Genomic DNA, 17,988 nt, shown 5'->3' on the forward strand with positions numbered 1-17,988 from the left:
GAGTGGGAAAAACATTCTGAATGGTAATTCTCTTATTTTAGTGTCCCTTTAAACTCCTGGATTTCTAGGGGAGGGAGGTGGAGGGATATGTTTCACCCACATTAAATACAAATGCTTAAAGGCCATAATTTCTCAGCCCTTGACAACTTTCTCCATAGCAAGACTACCAGCCTGTGCCCATTAACACCATGCAGGAATTACACAAACAGAAAACACATTCCACAGCAAAACCATGTTAGTTTCAAACAAGGTGCAGTTTTTTAGGCAAAACTTTAGCCTATAAAAGGGGGCAAAAGGCTTGAGCTGGGATATGTGGTTTAGGTGCGTATGGAAGTGCCCATGTACTGTACCTGCCCTTTCCAGCCGCCCAACAACCCAGCATGACACAGTGGTGTTTACAGAGCAGGAACGATCTTTCCTCTCAAATCCAGACATGTCAAACCATCTTTAAAACTGACTCTTCTGCTGCCCTCTGGCCCATGTTCCCAAGGCACGGTACCAATCAGCCCCCTCAGGATGTATCCCCAGGTTAACCTGCATCTGCGCTCTGGCTCCACAGTCCCACAGGCCAGCTGCAGCTGGAAACCCGACAGGGCAGCTGCACCTGCCTGGGAGGACAAGGGACACCACAAGGCTGAGGAGCAACAGAACAAGGGGAAGCGGCTTCAAATTGAACGATAGTACGTTTAGGTATTAGGAAAAATTTCTTTACTGTGAGGGTGGTGAGGCACTGAAATAGGTTGGTCAGAGAAGTTGTGGATGCCTCATCCCTGGGAAGTGCTCAAGGCCAGGACTCTGAGCCACCAAGGTGTCCTTGCCCACGGCAGGCAGGTCGGAACGGGACGATCTTTAACCTCCTTTCCGACCCAAGCCCGTCGATGGCTCTGTGACCCTGTGTGGGCCCACCCCACCGCCCGCCCCCGGAGCCAGCGGCCGCTCCGGGCGGAGGAACCGCGGGCCCAGCGGGGCCGCCCAGGGGCCAGCGCCGCGTGCGCGCCGCGGCCCGACCGGCAGCCGGCTGCACCAATCAGGAGAGAGGGCGGCCCCGCCGCCGGCCAATGGCGAGGCGCTATGCCGGGAGGGGAAGGGCGAGGCGCGGGCGGTATGTGGCGGGCGCTGGCGGGAGCGCGGCGGCTCCTGCGGCCGCTCGGGGCCGCGGCCGGGGGCGCCCCGCGGGCGGAGCCGCCGCCATCCCGGGCCCCGCCGGGTCGGGGCTGCGCGGCGGCGGCGGGAGGCGGAGCCGGGCCCGGGGCGCTGGGGGCGGCGGAGCAGCGCCAGCCGGCAGGTAGGGCCCAGCCCGGGGCCGCGCTGCGGAGGTGCCTAGCGGGACCTTGAGCGGAGTGTGCCGCCTCTTGAGGAAAGGGCACACGTGGAATCGCGCCTGCAGCTGCGGGGGATCCTCGCCGTGCCCAGTGCCGTGGGACCGGCCGGGACCGCGGGCTCGGGGTCACGGCACCGGGCCGGCACGGCCTCCGCAGCGAGGAGCCGGCCGTGTGCAGGGAGCCCGGTGCCGGTCCGGGTGTGTGTGAGGGATCCCTGCCGGCCGCACGCCGTGCCGTGCCCTGCTGTGCCGTGCCGTGCCCTGCTGTGCCGTGCCGTGCTGTGCCGTGCCCTGCTGTGCCGTGCCCTGCTGTGCCGTGCCCTGCTGTGCCGTGCCCTGCTGTGCCGTGCCCTTCGGTAACAGCCTCGGCACAGGGACAGGGACACTCCGGGCACAGGCCGGGTGTGCCCGGGGCTGGGCTGCGGCTGTTCCGCACAGCTCCTGTCGCCTGGATCTGACCGAGACGGGCAGTGCCTGGTGATGTTCACCCAGCCGTTCTCCAGACAGGCTCTGGAGGCTTCTCAGGTGGCTATCAGGCAAATATTTGCTTTCTGTAACACCACTGTGTCCGGAGGATCTGTGGCCACTGCTGCTTTTCAAGATGTGTGACCACAGCAGAAAGTTGAAAGAGTGCCCTGAGCTGAAAGCCTTAAGTTTACAGAGATCTGATCCAATTTCTTATCCCCATTCATGCATATAATTGTAGCTATTGTTCCTTTGTTTGGCTTTTTCGTTATATTGGGAAATATAAAGCTTGGCTTTTTGCTGTTGCTCAGTCTGCACTAATGTTCGTTTTATAGTGGCAGACTAGCACTGCTGACAGATTCAAATTATGCCTAAAGTGTGCATACAAGTTGCATCTACCTAATTAGGACAAATTAGAAATAAACTTTTTTCATGGTGTGAACAGAACATAGTTTCACTGATTTACTGTTCTGTAAGCTGGCTTCCTTAAACTGTTGAAGGACTAAAGCTTCCTCTACAATATCATAATGCTCTGCACCAGGTCAGGCTAGGGAAAAAGGAAAAAAAGTGGCCTTACTCTGCCTGCAGATAAAAACATGTCTTCACTCTGCATCATGTCAGCTCCATTTTTAAAATATTGGTTTCTTCTACTTGAGATTCTAGAACAGTTTAATCGCAATGTATTATCACAGATTGTTGAAAAGCATAGTTCTGAAATATTTTTCATTTTGTCTGTTGTTTTAATAATGTCTCTTGGAGTCCTTAGGTTTAATTAATCTACATTGACAAGTGAATGATATTATTGGCTTTTAAATAGCAACAACAAGAAATAAGTAAGTTAGCAAAAACCACAGTTTCTTTTGGGTAACTGTTACAATTAGTGATGGTGTTGTTTACTGGAAGAGTGCTTACTTCTCCACTTTGGTGGCTGTAAAAGTGATTTTAAAAAATCTGCAGTTCACGTTGCATTGTCAGTATCAAACCAAACTCAGTGAGTGACAGGCTTAGGCTGTAATTCAGGTATTGTTATTTTATGGCTCTCAGTGATTTATTTTTGCAATTAAAAAGAAAATTTCCCACTGTACTATTTTTCTATGTGCTCCAGATACTGTTCTTCCCAAGTTCAACATTGACTTGGCTGTAGCACTGCTGAGGCAGGAAAATGCTAAAGACATCTGTGTCATCCAGCTATCTCCAGAACTAAAATACTGTGATTATTTTATAATTGTGAGCGGATTTTCAACACGGCATCTTCATGCAATGGCAAATTACATGCTGAAAATGGTAAGACCCATAGTTCTTGCTGCTCTCTCTGAGTTTTGGGAATGGTTTAAGTGTTGTGATGGGAATTACCCCAGGATTGTATGTGTAGGGGTGTACCAGGTAAGATAAAACTGATGGCATTATGTAATTTAGTCCTGAATACATCTAGGAAGTAACTGGGTTTTTTCCTTTAGCAGTACTACACAAAATGCAGGTATTAGGTTTTAGGAACAGACCTCTCTGTATGTGGAACGCTGAGGACACAGTTGGGTGACTAGAACGTGAATGATGTGAGATGGTCATGATGGTCTGTGTCTGCCTTTATTTTTGTCCAGCAAGCACCAGTCCTATTCCCAGTCATTCAAAAGAGCTGTTCTCAAGCCTCAATCCTTAACATTTCCACTTTCTCAGATACATTGTAAGGCTGGAAAAAAAGTTGGCCTCTTAAGAGGCTCAGGATCCGCTCATGAGCTTTAAGCAAACTGGTGGTTAATGGTCCCCCTGCTGTGCATGTACTGCAGGAGAGGAGAGGCAGCAGCAGCCATCCTTGCTCAGAAATCCTCTGCTGCTTGCCTTTGGAAGAAGGAGAACTTTTCAGTACAAGAATGGAGGTCAGAATAAAATTACCGGCTGAGCTTAGAGATGAGGGTGAAACTCAGGAGGGAGAAACTTTCTTTCCTGAGAAGAGCCATGCAGCTGTTAGAAAGCACAGCATGAGGAATATGACCAGCCCCATCAGTCAGCTGTCTGTACTCAGCCTGGAGTTTGCCTTCTCACCACCCACTTTATTTCCCTTCCTGACCCTGGTTTTCCTTTCACTCTTGGTTTTGCTCTCTTCCTTCCTTTGCTCCTTCCCATCCCAATGGTTTCAGCTGTGAGACTCAGGGGGGAAAGGAGAGTGGGAGAGATGGTTTAGCTTTTCAGGGCCTTTCAGAGCAGGTATGGGAAGTTTCTTGTGTTCTCTGCAGGAACTGGCTCATCTTTGCAAACCAAAATGTTGCCTTAGGCTGGAAGTTGCATTAATGTGATTTGAGTATGCGAAATCAGAGTGTTTAGTATGTACTCTATTGCTTGTATAACTTGTAGTCTTAACAGTTTTTCATTTCCCCCAGACCAGGAGAGATCAGTGAGTACCACCTGCCCTGCAAAAACTTGGCTGGGCTTCATGGCTGCACCCTCTGGTGGCTGTAAAAGCAGCAATTTTGCAAGGGCAGAGCCTCTTGGGAGGCTCCATGGTGTCCTCCTGGGCATCCTGAGAAACTGGGGAGCCTGGTCAAGTACTTGGGGCTGGCTGAGTTTGTCTCACACTGGAAATTTTCTAGGTAAAAAGTAGCTGAAGCTTAAGAGGTAAAGCACAGCAAGTGCTCCAGAGTGCTGCCAGGCAGTTGGCAAGCTTTACTGCCATTCCTACACCCTTGTGATTTACTCACAGTAAAGCTAAGAGGTGCTCAGGTGTAGCATGAGATCTTCCTGTTCTGCTTCCAGAAGCTTGTGAGTGGCAAAGGCCCACATCCCCATCTGGTTTGCTGTCAGAGGAGGAAGCTAACACTTGGCTGTATTGTAACTCCACCTTACACAGCTCTAAAGATAAGGCTTGCAAACTTGTAGCAGGGATCAGCTTTTGCAGCCTGATGATAGCTGATGGCAATTCACACTGGGCTTTTTAGCGTTTTGAGCAGACTGTTGGAGTCTTTTGAAGATACCTCACAAGCCATCTTAAAGACAGGAAGGTAGAAATGGTTCTGAGTTAACATTTTGAAAGTTTTCTATGCTGGTTTGCAAACTAGCATCATTACCCAGCAGCTAACAGCTGCATTTTGTGGTAATTGCATTCCCAGTGAAGTGAGACTCATTTGCCATGCTGGTACAGTTGGTTTGTGTTCTGTCTTCCATGGCAGAATGGACTTCTGGAGCCATTTCTGTCAATACTCCTAGTAGAGGAGCAAGTAGGTTATGGCCAGATCTGAAAGTGGCCATACTTCAGCCTTGAGCTGTCAAATTCCTCCAGCCCTGGTGGGTGTTTGGGTTCTTCATGTACTGCCTGGGGAGAGCTGAGCCTCTCAAGCTGACACTACAAAAGGCACCACAGGGAGCTGCCCACTTTCCCTGGCTGACCTTGTGCAGCCCTGCTTTGAGCTGCCCCCCTCCCCTGACCCAGTAATGGAAAGACAGTTTTATTTAGTATTCATCTTGATAAAAGATACCTGCAAAATTCTTGGACAATGGCATGGGAATCCAGAGCATTAGGATTTCAGATTTGAGAAATCTGTATATATTTTCCATTAGTACAAATGTATATTAGCCTTTTTCTTTTGTGCAGACCCCAGGACCAGCATGAAGCAATCTAACCCATTTAAGCTTTGAAACAACTCAGCAAAGTCAAGCTTCTCTATTAAGTTTGAGTGCTTTTTAAATAAATGTAAAATACTTAATTTTCTGCCATTCTTTTTTTTTTTCTCAGTACAAGCATCTCAAAGAAGAAGGTGGTCCTCATATTCAGATTGAAGGAAAAGAGACAGATGACTGGCTGTGCATTGATTTTGGTAAATATTTGTGAATCTGGGAAAAACAAAAGTTCTGTATGAGCTCTTTGTTGACAGAAGCATCTCACCATGGACCCTTGTTGCTGTGGAAAGTTCACAGTTCTCTGCTGTTTGGGAATTCCAATTGTTGCTTGAACTCACTGAGATAATAAATGATTTTCCATTAAATATCTTTGCCATTGAGAAAAAAACCAGTAACTACTCTTCAGTGGCTAAAACAGGTCCTAATAAATTGAAGGTAACAGTAGTGGGGAAAAAGCTACTTCAGTCAGTTTCCTGAGGTTTCTGTAATCCATGTTTGGGTAAATGGGAGCTCGCTGTACACTGCCTTACTAGTGAACTATTGAACACACTTTTTCACTGTCCAGATCATACCATCACATGGGGTAAAACCTCAGTCCTAAGACACTGAGTTTAATTCTTTATTCTACAAGTGTGGAACTCTACACAAATACAAAAGACTACATTCAAAAAGCAGTTCTCCTTCACTGCTACTTTTAGAATCTCACTCCCTGGCTTGGTGTTTTGACCTAAAAGATGAAAGCTTCACCTACAGATGAGTGAGGAGCACTGCAGCCACTGATGTTAAGCCTTGGCTACCTTATGATAATAATTATTGAGGGTAATAACTGAAAATTAATTGGAATTCAAGGGAATAACTACAGAAAAGTGCATTAGACGAACACTGGAATTAATATTCTCTGCTGTTGGCACAGAATTAATGAAACCAGAAAAACTTAGTACATCAAAGTCTGAACCTATTTCACTGTAAAAACCACCTGAAAAGTGTGAGCAACACTCCTAGGAAGAATTACTTTGGCTTTAGCAGAATGCTGACAATACAAGAAAGCTTAAAATACATCTATCACCTTAGGGGACTCTTTCACTGAAATTCCTTTTGTATTTCTTCTGTCCCATAGAAGCCATAATTTCTTTGGTTTGGAGTCTTGTGATAGTGTCTTATTTTAAAGAATTGTGTCTCATATATTGTTACTGTAGTCTTGGAGTTTTTTGAAAGACTGACAAATTCCTAACACTGAGAAAGTGGAAGCAGCAGCTTAGGAAAGGACTTTTATCAGCTGTCGTGTTGTATCTGGCCAGAACGGGGGTGGAGGGCTTGAACTCTGCTCAGCTGAAGGTGTAGTAGTGCTTTACTGTTGTCATTAATTCATTGTGAATTTCTGTTCTGTGCAGGTAACATAGTGGTTCATTTCATGCTGCCAGAGACACGAGAGGTTTATGAACTGGAGAAGCTGTGGACTCTTGGTCCCTATGATGACCAGTTAGCACAGATGATTCCACAGTCCCTGCCAAAGGACTTTATCTTTGGACTGACTCCCAACAGCAGTGATCATCTTGAGACAAGAACTTAAAGCAGCTACTGCATGGAAAGAGGATGAGAGTGCCTGAGTCACAGAGTCTTGAGAGCTGAGTAGTCAGTACAGTTGATCAGTACAAAACTGTGGTTTTATTGGGTGTGCCCAGGTAGAGGTCTGAGCAAGCTAAAGTGAGCAGCATCATAGAATCACTGAGATTGCAAAAAACCCTCAAGATTAGAGTCCAACCATGAAATGTCAAAGGAATCCTATCAGAGCTTCCCAGGGGAGCCATTGGCTTAGTGGAGTTTGCAGTGAGAGGAGCGGGGCGAAGACAGCTGCTTAAGCTGGAACTCTTGCTCAGCCCCTAGAGTAATTGTTTTTCTAATATCTTTGGAAGACACCCTGTAGTGGCAGTGCAAAACAGAATGGAGTGCTGCAAGGAAAAACTGTGAAATACTACAGTTGAGATGACACTTCTTGTGTTGAGCCATTTGCTTCTGGTCACAATAAAGCAAGTCATGGTCTGAAGGGGGGACAGAAAACAAACTGGTGTTACTGAGAACATAAAAGCCAAGAGCAACAGTGACAAATAAATGTGCTTTGAGTTATCAGAACAGTAAATCAGTTTTCCAGCCAAGGCAAACCTGGTTTTAATAATAATAAAAAAGCCCCAAACTGAAGTGCTTCAATTACTTGTTTTCATGTGAGAGGATTCAGCTCATCCTTGTGCAGTTGACTCCTCTTAGCTTTCCTCTCACCTGCTTTCTGAAAAGGGGCACTGAGACAATACACTATGGCAGTGAAAACTTTCAACTCTTTGAAGTGGGAATGGACTGTTCAGCACTTTCAGAAGTCACTGCTCAGTGTTCTTAGCATGACTGATGCATGGTCTGATAACCAGTTAAAGAACTTCAAGGTGGTAATCAATTTGTCTGTATAAGACAACATGCTTTTCTGTACTACAGGACAGGAGTGTTACCACTGGAGTAGGATCTCTTCCTCTTGGGGAAGTTTGCTCTGCCATGTATCAGAAAGCAGAAACGGGAGATCTGGAGAATGACCTTTTTCTCCTCATAGCCCACAAATTTCTGCAAGCCCTGTCTGCATCTCTGCCCTGCACAGCATCTTCTGTTTGTAAGGCTAAAGTGAGCCTGGTCTTTGTGCTCAGTTTGTGTAGCTGTGTTGGTCAGGAGGAAGTGTGTTTGTTTAAAAGAATCCAAACAAACCAAAACCCACTTCTCCCGCTATTTCAGGTCATGTTTTCTTGCTGTGTCTAACCTCTGTTTTTAATGAATGATTGCCTCCAAGTTCACCTGCTCTTTGATACAAGGCAGCAGATAATTCTGCAATGAGGGGCATTTGTTAAGTGTAGTTAAACCATACAGGTAAAACATCTTTGCCCACAAAACAAATATGTTGTTGGGAAATATAACTGCAGAGAAAGGTTTTCAAAATGCTTTGTGACACTTTTTGAAAGTAATCACAGGGAGAAAGATAGCCTTGGCTGTCTTACAGCCTCATGGGTTCTAAATCAGGCATTTCCTCCTAGGAGTAACTTCAACTCATTCCCTGAAACATTTCCCTTTTATTGCTATTGTGGATAAGTTATATGTGCTGAATAGAGATAGGTGCAGCAAACATTACACCATCATATGAACCCACTTTTAGTAACCAGAACCACGTACAGTATCCTGTCTGAAAGAGCAGTAACAAAAGGAGTACCCAGAAAACAACAACTGTGTGAACAGGCTAGGACTCTTAGAGGTGACAAGGGTTACTAGTCTAAAAGACAAAAAAGAAACAGAAGAGAAAAAAACCCAGTAAATTAAATATAGCTGACTTAACTGGCAAAGGATAATATGAAAAGGAGTTCTGTGAACATCTACTGGTTGCTATTAAACAATCAGAACTGCCGGCCTAGGGAAAGAACTTGGTTCTCATCCATTTAAAAGAAGCATTTCTAATCTCTGGTGAGCTGCTGCAGTGCTCCAACCACGTTACCTGCCTGCCTTGGTGAGACTACGGCCTGATAGTCCCAGAAGCTGGGAGGTAGGAATTAACTCAGCCTGGATGATCGGTACTGTGCAACACTAAGGCCCTATTGGAAAGAAGACGTTTGGGAATTTTTTCATTTGGATAAATCAGGTGGTTTCTGGGTAAAATAAAAATACCAAACAGTTTGTGCAAGGAGTGTGTGGATTCAGCATTCAGTCCTTCTGGACAGGTACATGTAGGTTTGGCTCTGTGAAGGATCCCTTGATGAGATGAACAGGAGAAACCATTAAGTGAAACATTTGTCATCATTTCTCTGATTTCTTGCACTGCATCTGAGTAACTTCATTTTCAAGCAGTGTTTGTGTCAGTCACTTGAGCTAACATCTCTGTTAGCACTCAAACTGGGCTCTTTCTCAACAGTTTCTCATGTTTGTCTAAGAATCCTCCACCTCACCCATATCAAGCCCAGGCTGTCTTGCACAGCACACATGCTCCATTTAATGGAAAAGAGCGCATGCCTCGGAAATTGCAGCTTAAGAATAAAAGCTCTGGAAGGTTAGAAGCAAATAAGAAAGTTATGATAAAGCAAATGCTTAAAACAGTCAGGGGCTGAGCTGTCACAATGCACCAGCAGTACAAAGCAAGGCTTGACTTTTTATGCTGCTCAAGTGACAGGGTGCTCTTTGCTGAAAAGAAAGTTTGATATTGACATGGAGAAATGAGCTTAGGGTGCCCTGTAAAATGCAATACTCTATGCAGTGCCTTCTACAGACATAATTGCTTCAATTCCCTCTTTCTGCTGGTTGATCCCAGGAAATGAGCTGTGAAGTAGGAAGGTGAAGGAGTTTGGAAAACAAGTTGGGCTTCCCAGTTCTCTTTGAAAAGATATGGAATTGTGTAATTCATGATGCTCCTTGATTGCCCAACTCATCCCTCTCATGTAAGCATTCAGTTAAACATCTGGTCTCGTTTTACTCCAAATAATGTTAACAAGGATCTAAATGGAGAGGTGATACCAGCTCACTGGCAAGTGGTGTGTTTGGGTGGTCATGGTAGGGGTGAGAGATTGCCAGCCATTTGTTTGCCTATGTGACTGGTTCTGCCTGTCCAAGATTCTAGGGCCACATTAATGACAAAGCTTCATCATTCCAAGACCGCCACAGTAAAGACTGGGTAAAAACTGCCTCGCCTCTCCCCTTAACCACCCCCCCACCCCCCAAAAAAAAATTTACTGCATTTCTAATCTCATGTTTGTCCTGACAGTCAGGACTGTCAAGTCCACGTTCCTTCCACAGCAAATGAGCCCAAGTGAATGGTGCAAGGCAAACCATAAAGCATGGGCTGTCCTACAGACAATATGGCATTGTTAGATGGGAGGGAGAAGATTCATTACAAGCCACAGAAGTCATAGCTTCTATTGGGAAGTGCAAACATTGTAACCTGGCTGTCCTAGCAGCTGTGGAATGAATACCTCTAGGTTACTGCTCATCCTTATCCAGTTATTATGGACAGAAAAGCAACTTGATCAAAGCACCGCAAGTACTCGGGACGGTCTGTCCCTATGCCTCAATAATTTAAAAAAACACCACACAACTGTATCTGATGATAGGAGTTAAACTCTTTATTCCATTCAGAGGCATCTGGCAAGTAGAGCTGCATTGGGGGGCACATTACAGATGAAAAATGATCCATACTTTCTGGATATTGAAATCATTTACAGTATTTACTTTCTAGCTATTCCCAAATACTCCAAATTACCAAGTCTCAATTGAAAAGAAAAACATGAGATACCATATTAAGTCTAGAAATTTAAGAGAGATGACAGTATTTAAATCAGCAGATGTAAATGCAGCGCCTATCTGTAAAGTAATTTTTAATGGAAAATAAGTCAAATCCTTCTCAAATGTTAAGAAAGGAACGTCCGACTGACTTAAGCCTCAACAAAAATTAAAATGCTATGTACTTTCCATACTTCAGTAATTTTAAATTCATTGTAAGAAAAAAAAATTATCCTAAAGGCTAGATGAAGGTCACTGTCAAAAAAGGAAAAGAAACTCATTTTCTTTGCTAAAACTACAACATAAGTTTGTGGTTTTTAAACCAATTAGTAAAGAAGAGATGCAGGAAAAACACTTCAGACCATTTTCAAAATTATCTAATCTGTACAACAATGATCTTTGGGAAAATTATCTAGTCTATGTAGTAATGCCTCTATTTCAACATGAACCTAAGAGGTAGATAACAAAATGATGAAACAAATGTTTTTGCTCGCTGTGCCCCTCAAATCAGTGCAGCATGGTGATTCTGATCATCTCATGCACAAAAAACATCACAAAAAAAGGTTCAGAGGTAATAGCATGGCTCTGTCGACCACACACACACAGGCGCGCACGCGCACACACACACACAGCAGTCTTTATGCACCATGTGTTGCCACATTTTTTTTTTTCTTAAACTGAGGTAGACTGAAGTTTATTGTAGAAACTTGAATGTGTCACTATTACCACAATCATCATTCAAATTACATTTGGAAATTTAAAAATTTGGTAACTTTCCTGTTATCCCTGCCTTTTGACATTTTTTTTTTGTTCTCCTCTAATGGTTGGTTGCAGAACGTGCATAAATCCTGCTGCATCTATTATAAGCCAGGCTAGAGAGGTTGTTGTTTTGTTTTTTTTTTTCTTGTAATCATTTTCAAAACCTTCAAAGTGGCTTAGTGTGGCCCATAACAGCGGCTGGATATGTAAACTTAGCCTTTCATTATCTTTCAATGTGATCAAACACTGTTTGACCTTCCCCCATCGTGGTAACTGAAAGCAGTATGATGTGATCTGCAGACAGCAGAGACCCTTCTGGCCTCAAAAAAATGCTCCAGCAGATCAAGTGTTCTATCAAACTGAAGATGAAGCTTGCTCTTTGAACAAAATGGCAAAGTCCAAATGGGCTGCAAATGGTTAAATGTAGCATTATTAGGTAGTGATGGTCAAAGGCACAAAGGGTTCATGCATTCAATCAAGTAGCACAAAAAAAAAATTCAGCCTCTTGCAGCCTTCTAAATTTTTCCCCCAACCCCAGCCTCTTGCCATCACTTCCTTGTCCTGTTCCCAAAAAAGTACCGTCACAAACTTTTTCATCCCATCTTAAAAGAAAACTAAACGGCATTGCTGCTATCAGAATGTTGGCATCATTCACTATCTTTTGAACATTCACTGAATTTTTTTTAAACAAATGATGGTGTTGAAGCCCTCAGGAAATCTGAGGCTGTGTTTTTTTTACCCACCTTACTCCCATCAGCCAGCAGCTAGAAGTGCTCTACTATATTTTTCCCCGATAAGTCTGTAGTACTCCTGGCTGGTGGCTGATCAAATTTTAATTTTTTTTAAAAAAATAAAATGCTCAAGAACTATTAGCTTTATAAAGTATACAAAATACCAAAAAAAAAAGCAAAAAAGGAACAATTTCTCATTGAGGTACTAAATGCCTGAGGTAGTTTAGTAAAATGCATATTTATCTTTTTATGCCCTGGCCAACACCATTCAACACTTCCCTTAGGTTATTCATGGCAGTGTTATGTAAAAATGCAACCAAATTCTTTTTAAAAAATGCCACTTGTTTCAACATTGGGACTAACACTTAAACTCTTGTCAATACCCTTGCTCTAACCCTAGCCCACCCGCAATCCCACCCTCCAAATGTGTTTATTCTTTTACAACTGGACCTATAAGAGCAATGCCTTTTCTTTTTTTTGTTGGTTTTTTCTTTTCTTTTTTTTTTAACCAGTGAACTCAGAAGAGAAAGCTTCATTAAACCAAGTTCTAAAGTTGTTGGGGAATAATAAGAACAATAAAAAAGACTAACGAGTTTATGTTAAATTGTGAGAATAGAACAAAAGGGAAGTGAAGGGGTCCTTATTTTAAAGCTGGGTTTCAAAAGTTTGAGAGAGCCTAAAGAATACATTCTCAGAGACAGCGTTCAACGGTTGCCTGGTCCTCGAACAGGTGATTGGCTTGGTGGATCTTCTGCATAAAACTTCAACAGGTGCTCACCACCTGTCTCTCTGTCACACAGTCTGTCTTTGGTCTGGCATCTGTCTCTGATGGGCCATTTCCTAAACCTTTATTTCCGTCTTGGCTGAGGCTGTCCGCTTTGCAATGTTTTTTGCTGTTGCTGCTGCCTTCTTACCTGAGCCAGTATTTCCTGAATTTTTCTCTGAGCAAGCTGAAGGACAAAAAGAAGAAGAAACAACCCGTCATGATGCCATGCTGCAGTGACAGCTGTTTACAACCAACAAGAGATGCTACTGGGATTAGAAAAATCTGGAATGACTGAATTTCTAGTATTGACTAGATTACTTGTCAATTAAAATACACTTGAGATTAATCATGATGTACAGCCTAAATTTTAATTTTTCTTCTCTTTTCGACCTACCTCAACTACTTGCATGGTCAGTTTTCTCATCTGTAGCATAGAAAGCATGAGAATAGGTAGATGACTACCAATGTTGAGATTATTGAAGCTACAGCCTTAATTTTACTTCTCTGGAAATACAAATCCTTTATAAGAACCACTGTTGTAATAAAGAGGGTACAATTTTTTTATACACTAGGGTAACCAGAAGGTCAGACTTACAGGACTTCCCAGCCCCCTCATCTCCTTTCTAAACTACAAGTCACCTGCAGCAAAGTATCAAAAGGAATAAGTCTGAGTTAAGTGAAGGAAGGAATCTTGTGACCCTTTTCTTTATCATATTATATCAAGAGATTGGGCAACGTGGATGAATTACATATCTGGGTGTATTCTTTCCAGATACTATGGTATGGCTTGTGTCTCTGTTCCTTCTGAATTTCAGCCCAATCACAACTTGGGTTTTCTTTGGGCTTTAGCAAAGTTTTAGCAGCGCCAGAGCCTGCATAAATTGACAGAAGAATTTAAGGAGACTGTTTTGCATATGTGAACGTGCAGTATTGTTATAAATCTCTCTCACAGGCATGAGGAAAGCTTATTGCAGCAAGACAACCAGAGGAGCCTGGCAAGCACTGCTTTCTGTATCCTGAGCAAAAGTCTTCCATCCCTTGGCTCCTGCACATGGCTATAAAAGAAAGACCATGGAAACATCAAGGCAAATACAGAAAATCCTTGCAGTCCTCCTACCTGGCATGCATAGAAGTGACCAGTTATTTTCACAACCACCTGATCATTTTCATCAGGTGTCTGGTCACGAGGGACTACAACTTCTGCACTTGTCAAGTTTTGAAGCTCATTTACCTATAAACAGATAGTAGAAGTCAGAAAACTTTAAACTGACAAATGTTATACAACCACCAAGCCTCAAAGACACAGACCATTGAAACATCATCCTCTAAGCTACATTTTTTTAAACCCCTCACTAACAGAAAGCATCTTTATGCAGCAGTGTGCACTCTGCAAGCTGGGCCTCTCGTGTCTCTTAACATAAATTAGCACCAAGTCCTCTGGGTTTGTAAAAGTGTTTTAAAGACTAAATACAACACACAGAAGGTGTTAAATACATGACTTTAAAAAAGCAAATAGTTGCCACAGTATTTACAGTTGAGTTTAAAAGTGTAAGGTCAGAAAAATCATACAATATAGGGAAGAAAAATGCCAGAGTGTTTATATATTTTTCCTTCAAAAACCTATACAATATAAAGAGCTTCAGACTGAGCAGGTGGGAAATTCTATTTGTTCAAATTCTTTTCAGCAGCTTGTCAGGCTTCCATCATATTAAGTAGAGGTAAGAGTCTTTGTCTCATTAAACGAATTTTATTTTAGAAATGCTTATCTTTGTGTAAATAAAGTTTTAGATGAGCAGCTTCTCAGACATGTTTGTCCTTAAACCTCTTGCCACTGCAAGAAAAGGAAGAGGCCACACTGCCTCTTGACACTTGACCTAAAGACCCTGTTGCACTCAGGATGGACCCCCAAGACTGAACCAAGTCTTTGCAAATATCATCTAGCTCCTGACTTTACATCAAATGAAAATACCTGAGCACCAGCAGAGCACCAGCACCTTTTTAGGATTGAAAAATCTCAGTGATGTTATTTTATACAACAAACTGAGCCTAAGAATTGCCATCAAGTTAATTGCAACAAAGATAGGTATGATTTTTTCGGTAATACTGACGTCTGAACATGTCTTAAATTCCTACCACTTATTTAGAAATGAAATAAATCATTCTAAGATTGGCTTCAACTCCACAGCAGAAGGAAGGAAAATGTAACAAGTACAGCTAAGAAAACAGCTCCTGCTTTAATGTAACATCAAAGAATTAGTTTAGCTAAAAGTTTAAGCTTTATGTGTATGTACACACTGAATATGAAACAAAATTAAACAACACTAAGGGTTTTATTTCAGCTACTTACAGTTTTGCCTCCTTTACCAATAACTCTACCAGCAGCATAGGATGGCACTTTTATATGAGCCTCAAGTTTCACTTCTTCTTTAGGTCCAAAGAAATTTTCTTCTTTAAGTTTTCCATAGATTCTCCCTTGAGCCTGCAAAATTGCTTTCAGTTAGAGAATGTTCTTCTTGGAATGTAGTTAACATCAAGAAATTCCACAGAAAGGTGAATTCTTAGTACACAATCCTGACAAAGTGTTCTCCCTAATAAATATACTACTTTTCTAAAAGAAGTCTTTGTACCAAACTAGTAAGTACCAGTGTCCAACTCCAAGGACTGCTTGACAAACCAGGGAACCACACAGCAACTTAACAGAGATCATTATTATTATTATGCTTTTCAGTATGAATATTGCTTTTAAAAGAAACTACCACATTTCTGTAGAGGTAAAGAGTGGTGGAGTGAAGAACTGTCAGGCAGAACAACAATCCCAATTTTTTTATTACACCCAGAAGCACAAAATGCAACTAATTGATTCAGAAACCCATTCTTTTAAGATGCTAAACTAAAAAAGCCACAACACCCCCAACAAGTCATGGTCTAAAGACTCCAATTGAAGCAAAGAGCTTGCTTTTACAACCCATTACTACATATTGTTTAAAAATAAATAAATTTGCACTTGCTCAAATTTCCAAAGTAAAGAAACAAACTGCCCAGATCTAAATAGTTCCATGGGAACAGTATTATTCCAACCAGCACACAGTTCCTTTTTCTGGGATGCACACAAGTACCAGATAGCAAGAAGAATGTCCACTGAGAGTAAGGTTGTAGATTTGCTGATTTCTAAACACATTTATTTCCTTATTCACAGACATTTTCAGTGAATTTGTGAGAAATGGTAACCAAGTCTTCTACTCTTTGGCTCCTAGATGCTTCAAAAGTACATACATTACTACTGAATTATAAAGAAAGAAGGGATGTGGATGACTTTTAAAAAAGGAATGTAGATGGTCTTCCAACATCTCCAGTCTTTCAGTTCTTGAGAAGGTCTTTAGGAAAGGAAACACCTAACTGGGCTGCAAGCCCCTGCACAGTAAAATGGTGGCTGAAATGTGTTGTCTCCCCTAGATTCCCCTTCACTTTCATCTACCCCAGATGCAAGGCAGCACAGCCATGCATGAACAGTGGTGTCACAGGGATGCCAGAGCCCTCAGGAGCACTGCAGCAAGGCTCTGAACAGTGCTGTGCTCCCTTCCCAGTGCCTTGCCAACAACTGCCCTGCACACTGCAACATCCCCAGGCTGCAGCAGCACAGGAGGAAAGGGATGCAGCCACTGCAGCCACCAGGGACAGGAATCACAGAGAGCAGAGCACAATGGAGCAAGGAAAGGATGCCCAAGTCACAGGCTCTGAGATAACACTGCCTCTCCCAGAGCTCATTACTCATCTGAGCAGCAGCTATTCCCTCTCCAGGTTGTTGAGCACCAGTTTACACTCTTGGTGCCCCAAAAACCACTGTCCCAGGAGAGGAGACCCTTCTTAATGAGAACTTAGGGAGAGCACTAATGAAGTGTGGACCTGGCCCTAAAGCCAGCTTCAGGCTAACAGTAGTGATCAAAGGAAGGATTGAGCTCTGCCCATCCCAGTCAAGAGGGCATTGCTCAAAGAGAAGCTAAAACACTGCAAGTTCTGGAGCTGAATAAAGCCCAAGGGATAATCCCTTTCCTTCATAAGACCAGCATAGCCCAGGAGCGTGGACTGTGCTACTACACTGATGCACCTTTGCAAGAAGAGCTCAAGTGCAAAGTAGTGATTGATTGGTGTTAAACTACATATGAGGTGCAGAACAGGGACACTTTCCTCCTTGCAGGAGTTAGGTTGGAAAGAAGAGCTTCCAGAAGAGCCCTGTGGGACTCCCAGTTTATCTTGGGGAGGAAACCTGAGGACAAGCCTTTGCCTACATGAAAAGTCAGGATAAGGGATGCCCAAATTTCCTTTGGCATGCTACTCCTTGAAGGTAAGTCCACTGATATCTGATCAGTATCTGACCTTTTGCTGATCCCAGACCATAAGAGTACATGTGGCCAAGCCCACAAGCACACAGAAAATATCAAGGACACAGAGCTTCCTAGTCATGCTTTGCCTTCAATGGCATCTCAAATGCATATGGTAACTGAGCAACAATCACAAATGCATCTAAGTTTGTAATTACCACTGCAAAATACCTGCCCTGATAATTTTCCAAAAATCCTAAAGGCATTAATGAAACTGATATCCCTGAAATTTGTGCACCTCCTTCTTGCAAGATGCCCTGAAGCAAAAATACAAAGTCAAAAATGAGAATAGGCAAGAAAACGATGCCAGGACACAAGAAACTCTCAAGTGACTTTCTACATGCTCCAGGCCACACCTGTGATGATGCCAGGCTGCTGCACTGAGCTGCCTGCATCACTCCTAGCACAGTCAACTCCTTTTGGGGTAACTAGATTTATCCCTTGACATTTAAGGCAGAAGGCCACTCTGGAACTTAATTTGAGCACAGATGGGATAATCAGGTTGAATATCTCCTTGTAGTTGCAGTGGAAATACAATTAGAAATCTTACATTTATCTGTAGAGCTACCCAAAAAGCATTTTCCATTTGGCACAAAACAGCAACCTGGGAAGACTCAATTTCATCTTGTCAGCTTTGTTATTTCAATTAAGCACACAAAACTGTTGCAC

General features: G+C 43.0%; 2 protein-coding genes across 2 annotated transcripts in view; one reads left to right on the forward strand and one right to left on the reverse strand.

Moving 5' to 3' along the window:
* Positions 1-1,104: 1,104 nt before the first annotated feature.
* On the forward strand, positions 1,105-7,591 carry MALSU1 (mitochondrial assembly of ribosomal large subunit 1). The gene is made up of 4 exons (XM_058025494.1): positions 1,105-1,285; positions 2,892-3,070; positions 5,511-5,592; positions 6,787-7,591. Exons 1-4 carry the CDS (start codon positions 1,105-1,107, stop codon positions 6,963-6,965), a joined length of 621 nt encoding a protein of 206 aa, XP_057881477.1. The 3' UTR covers positions 6,966-7,591.
* Positions 7,592-10,506: 2,915 nt separating this feature from the next.
* Positions 10,507-17,988, reverse strand: part of IGF2BP3 (insulin like growth factor 2 mRNA binding protein 3) — a 111,732-nt gene continuing 104,250 nt past the window's right edge. The window contains exons 13-15 of the mRNA XM_058038220.1: positions 15,288-15,419; positions 14,058-14,171; positions 10,507-13,124 (exon numbers count right to left, since the gene is read on the reverse strand). Coding sequence (XP_057894203.1) covers positions 13,023-13,124; positions 14,058-14,171; positions 15,288-15,419 — 348 coding nt within the window. The 3' untranslated portion in view covers positions 10,507-13,022. The remainder of the gene's footprint in view (positions 13,125-14,057; positions 14,172-15,287; positions 15,420-17,988) is intronic.

This window comes from Melospiza georgiana, chromosome 1, assembly GCF_028018845.1.
Source record: "Melospiza georgiana isolate bMelGeo1 chromosome 1, bMelGeo1.pri, whole genome shotgun sequence".
In the NCBI taxonomy this organism is placed as follows: Eukaryota; Metazoa; Chordata; class Aves; order Passeriformes; family Passerellidae; genus Melospiza; species Melospiza georgiana.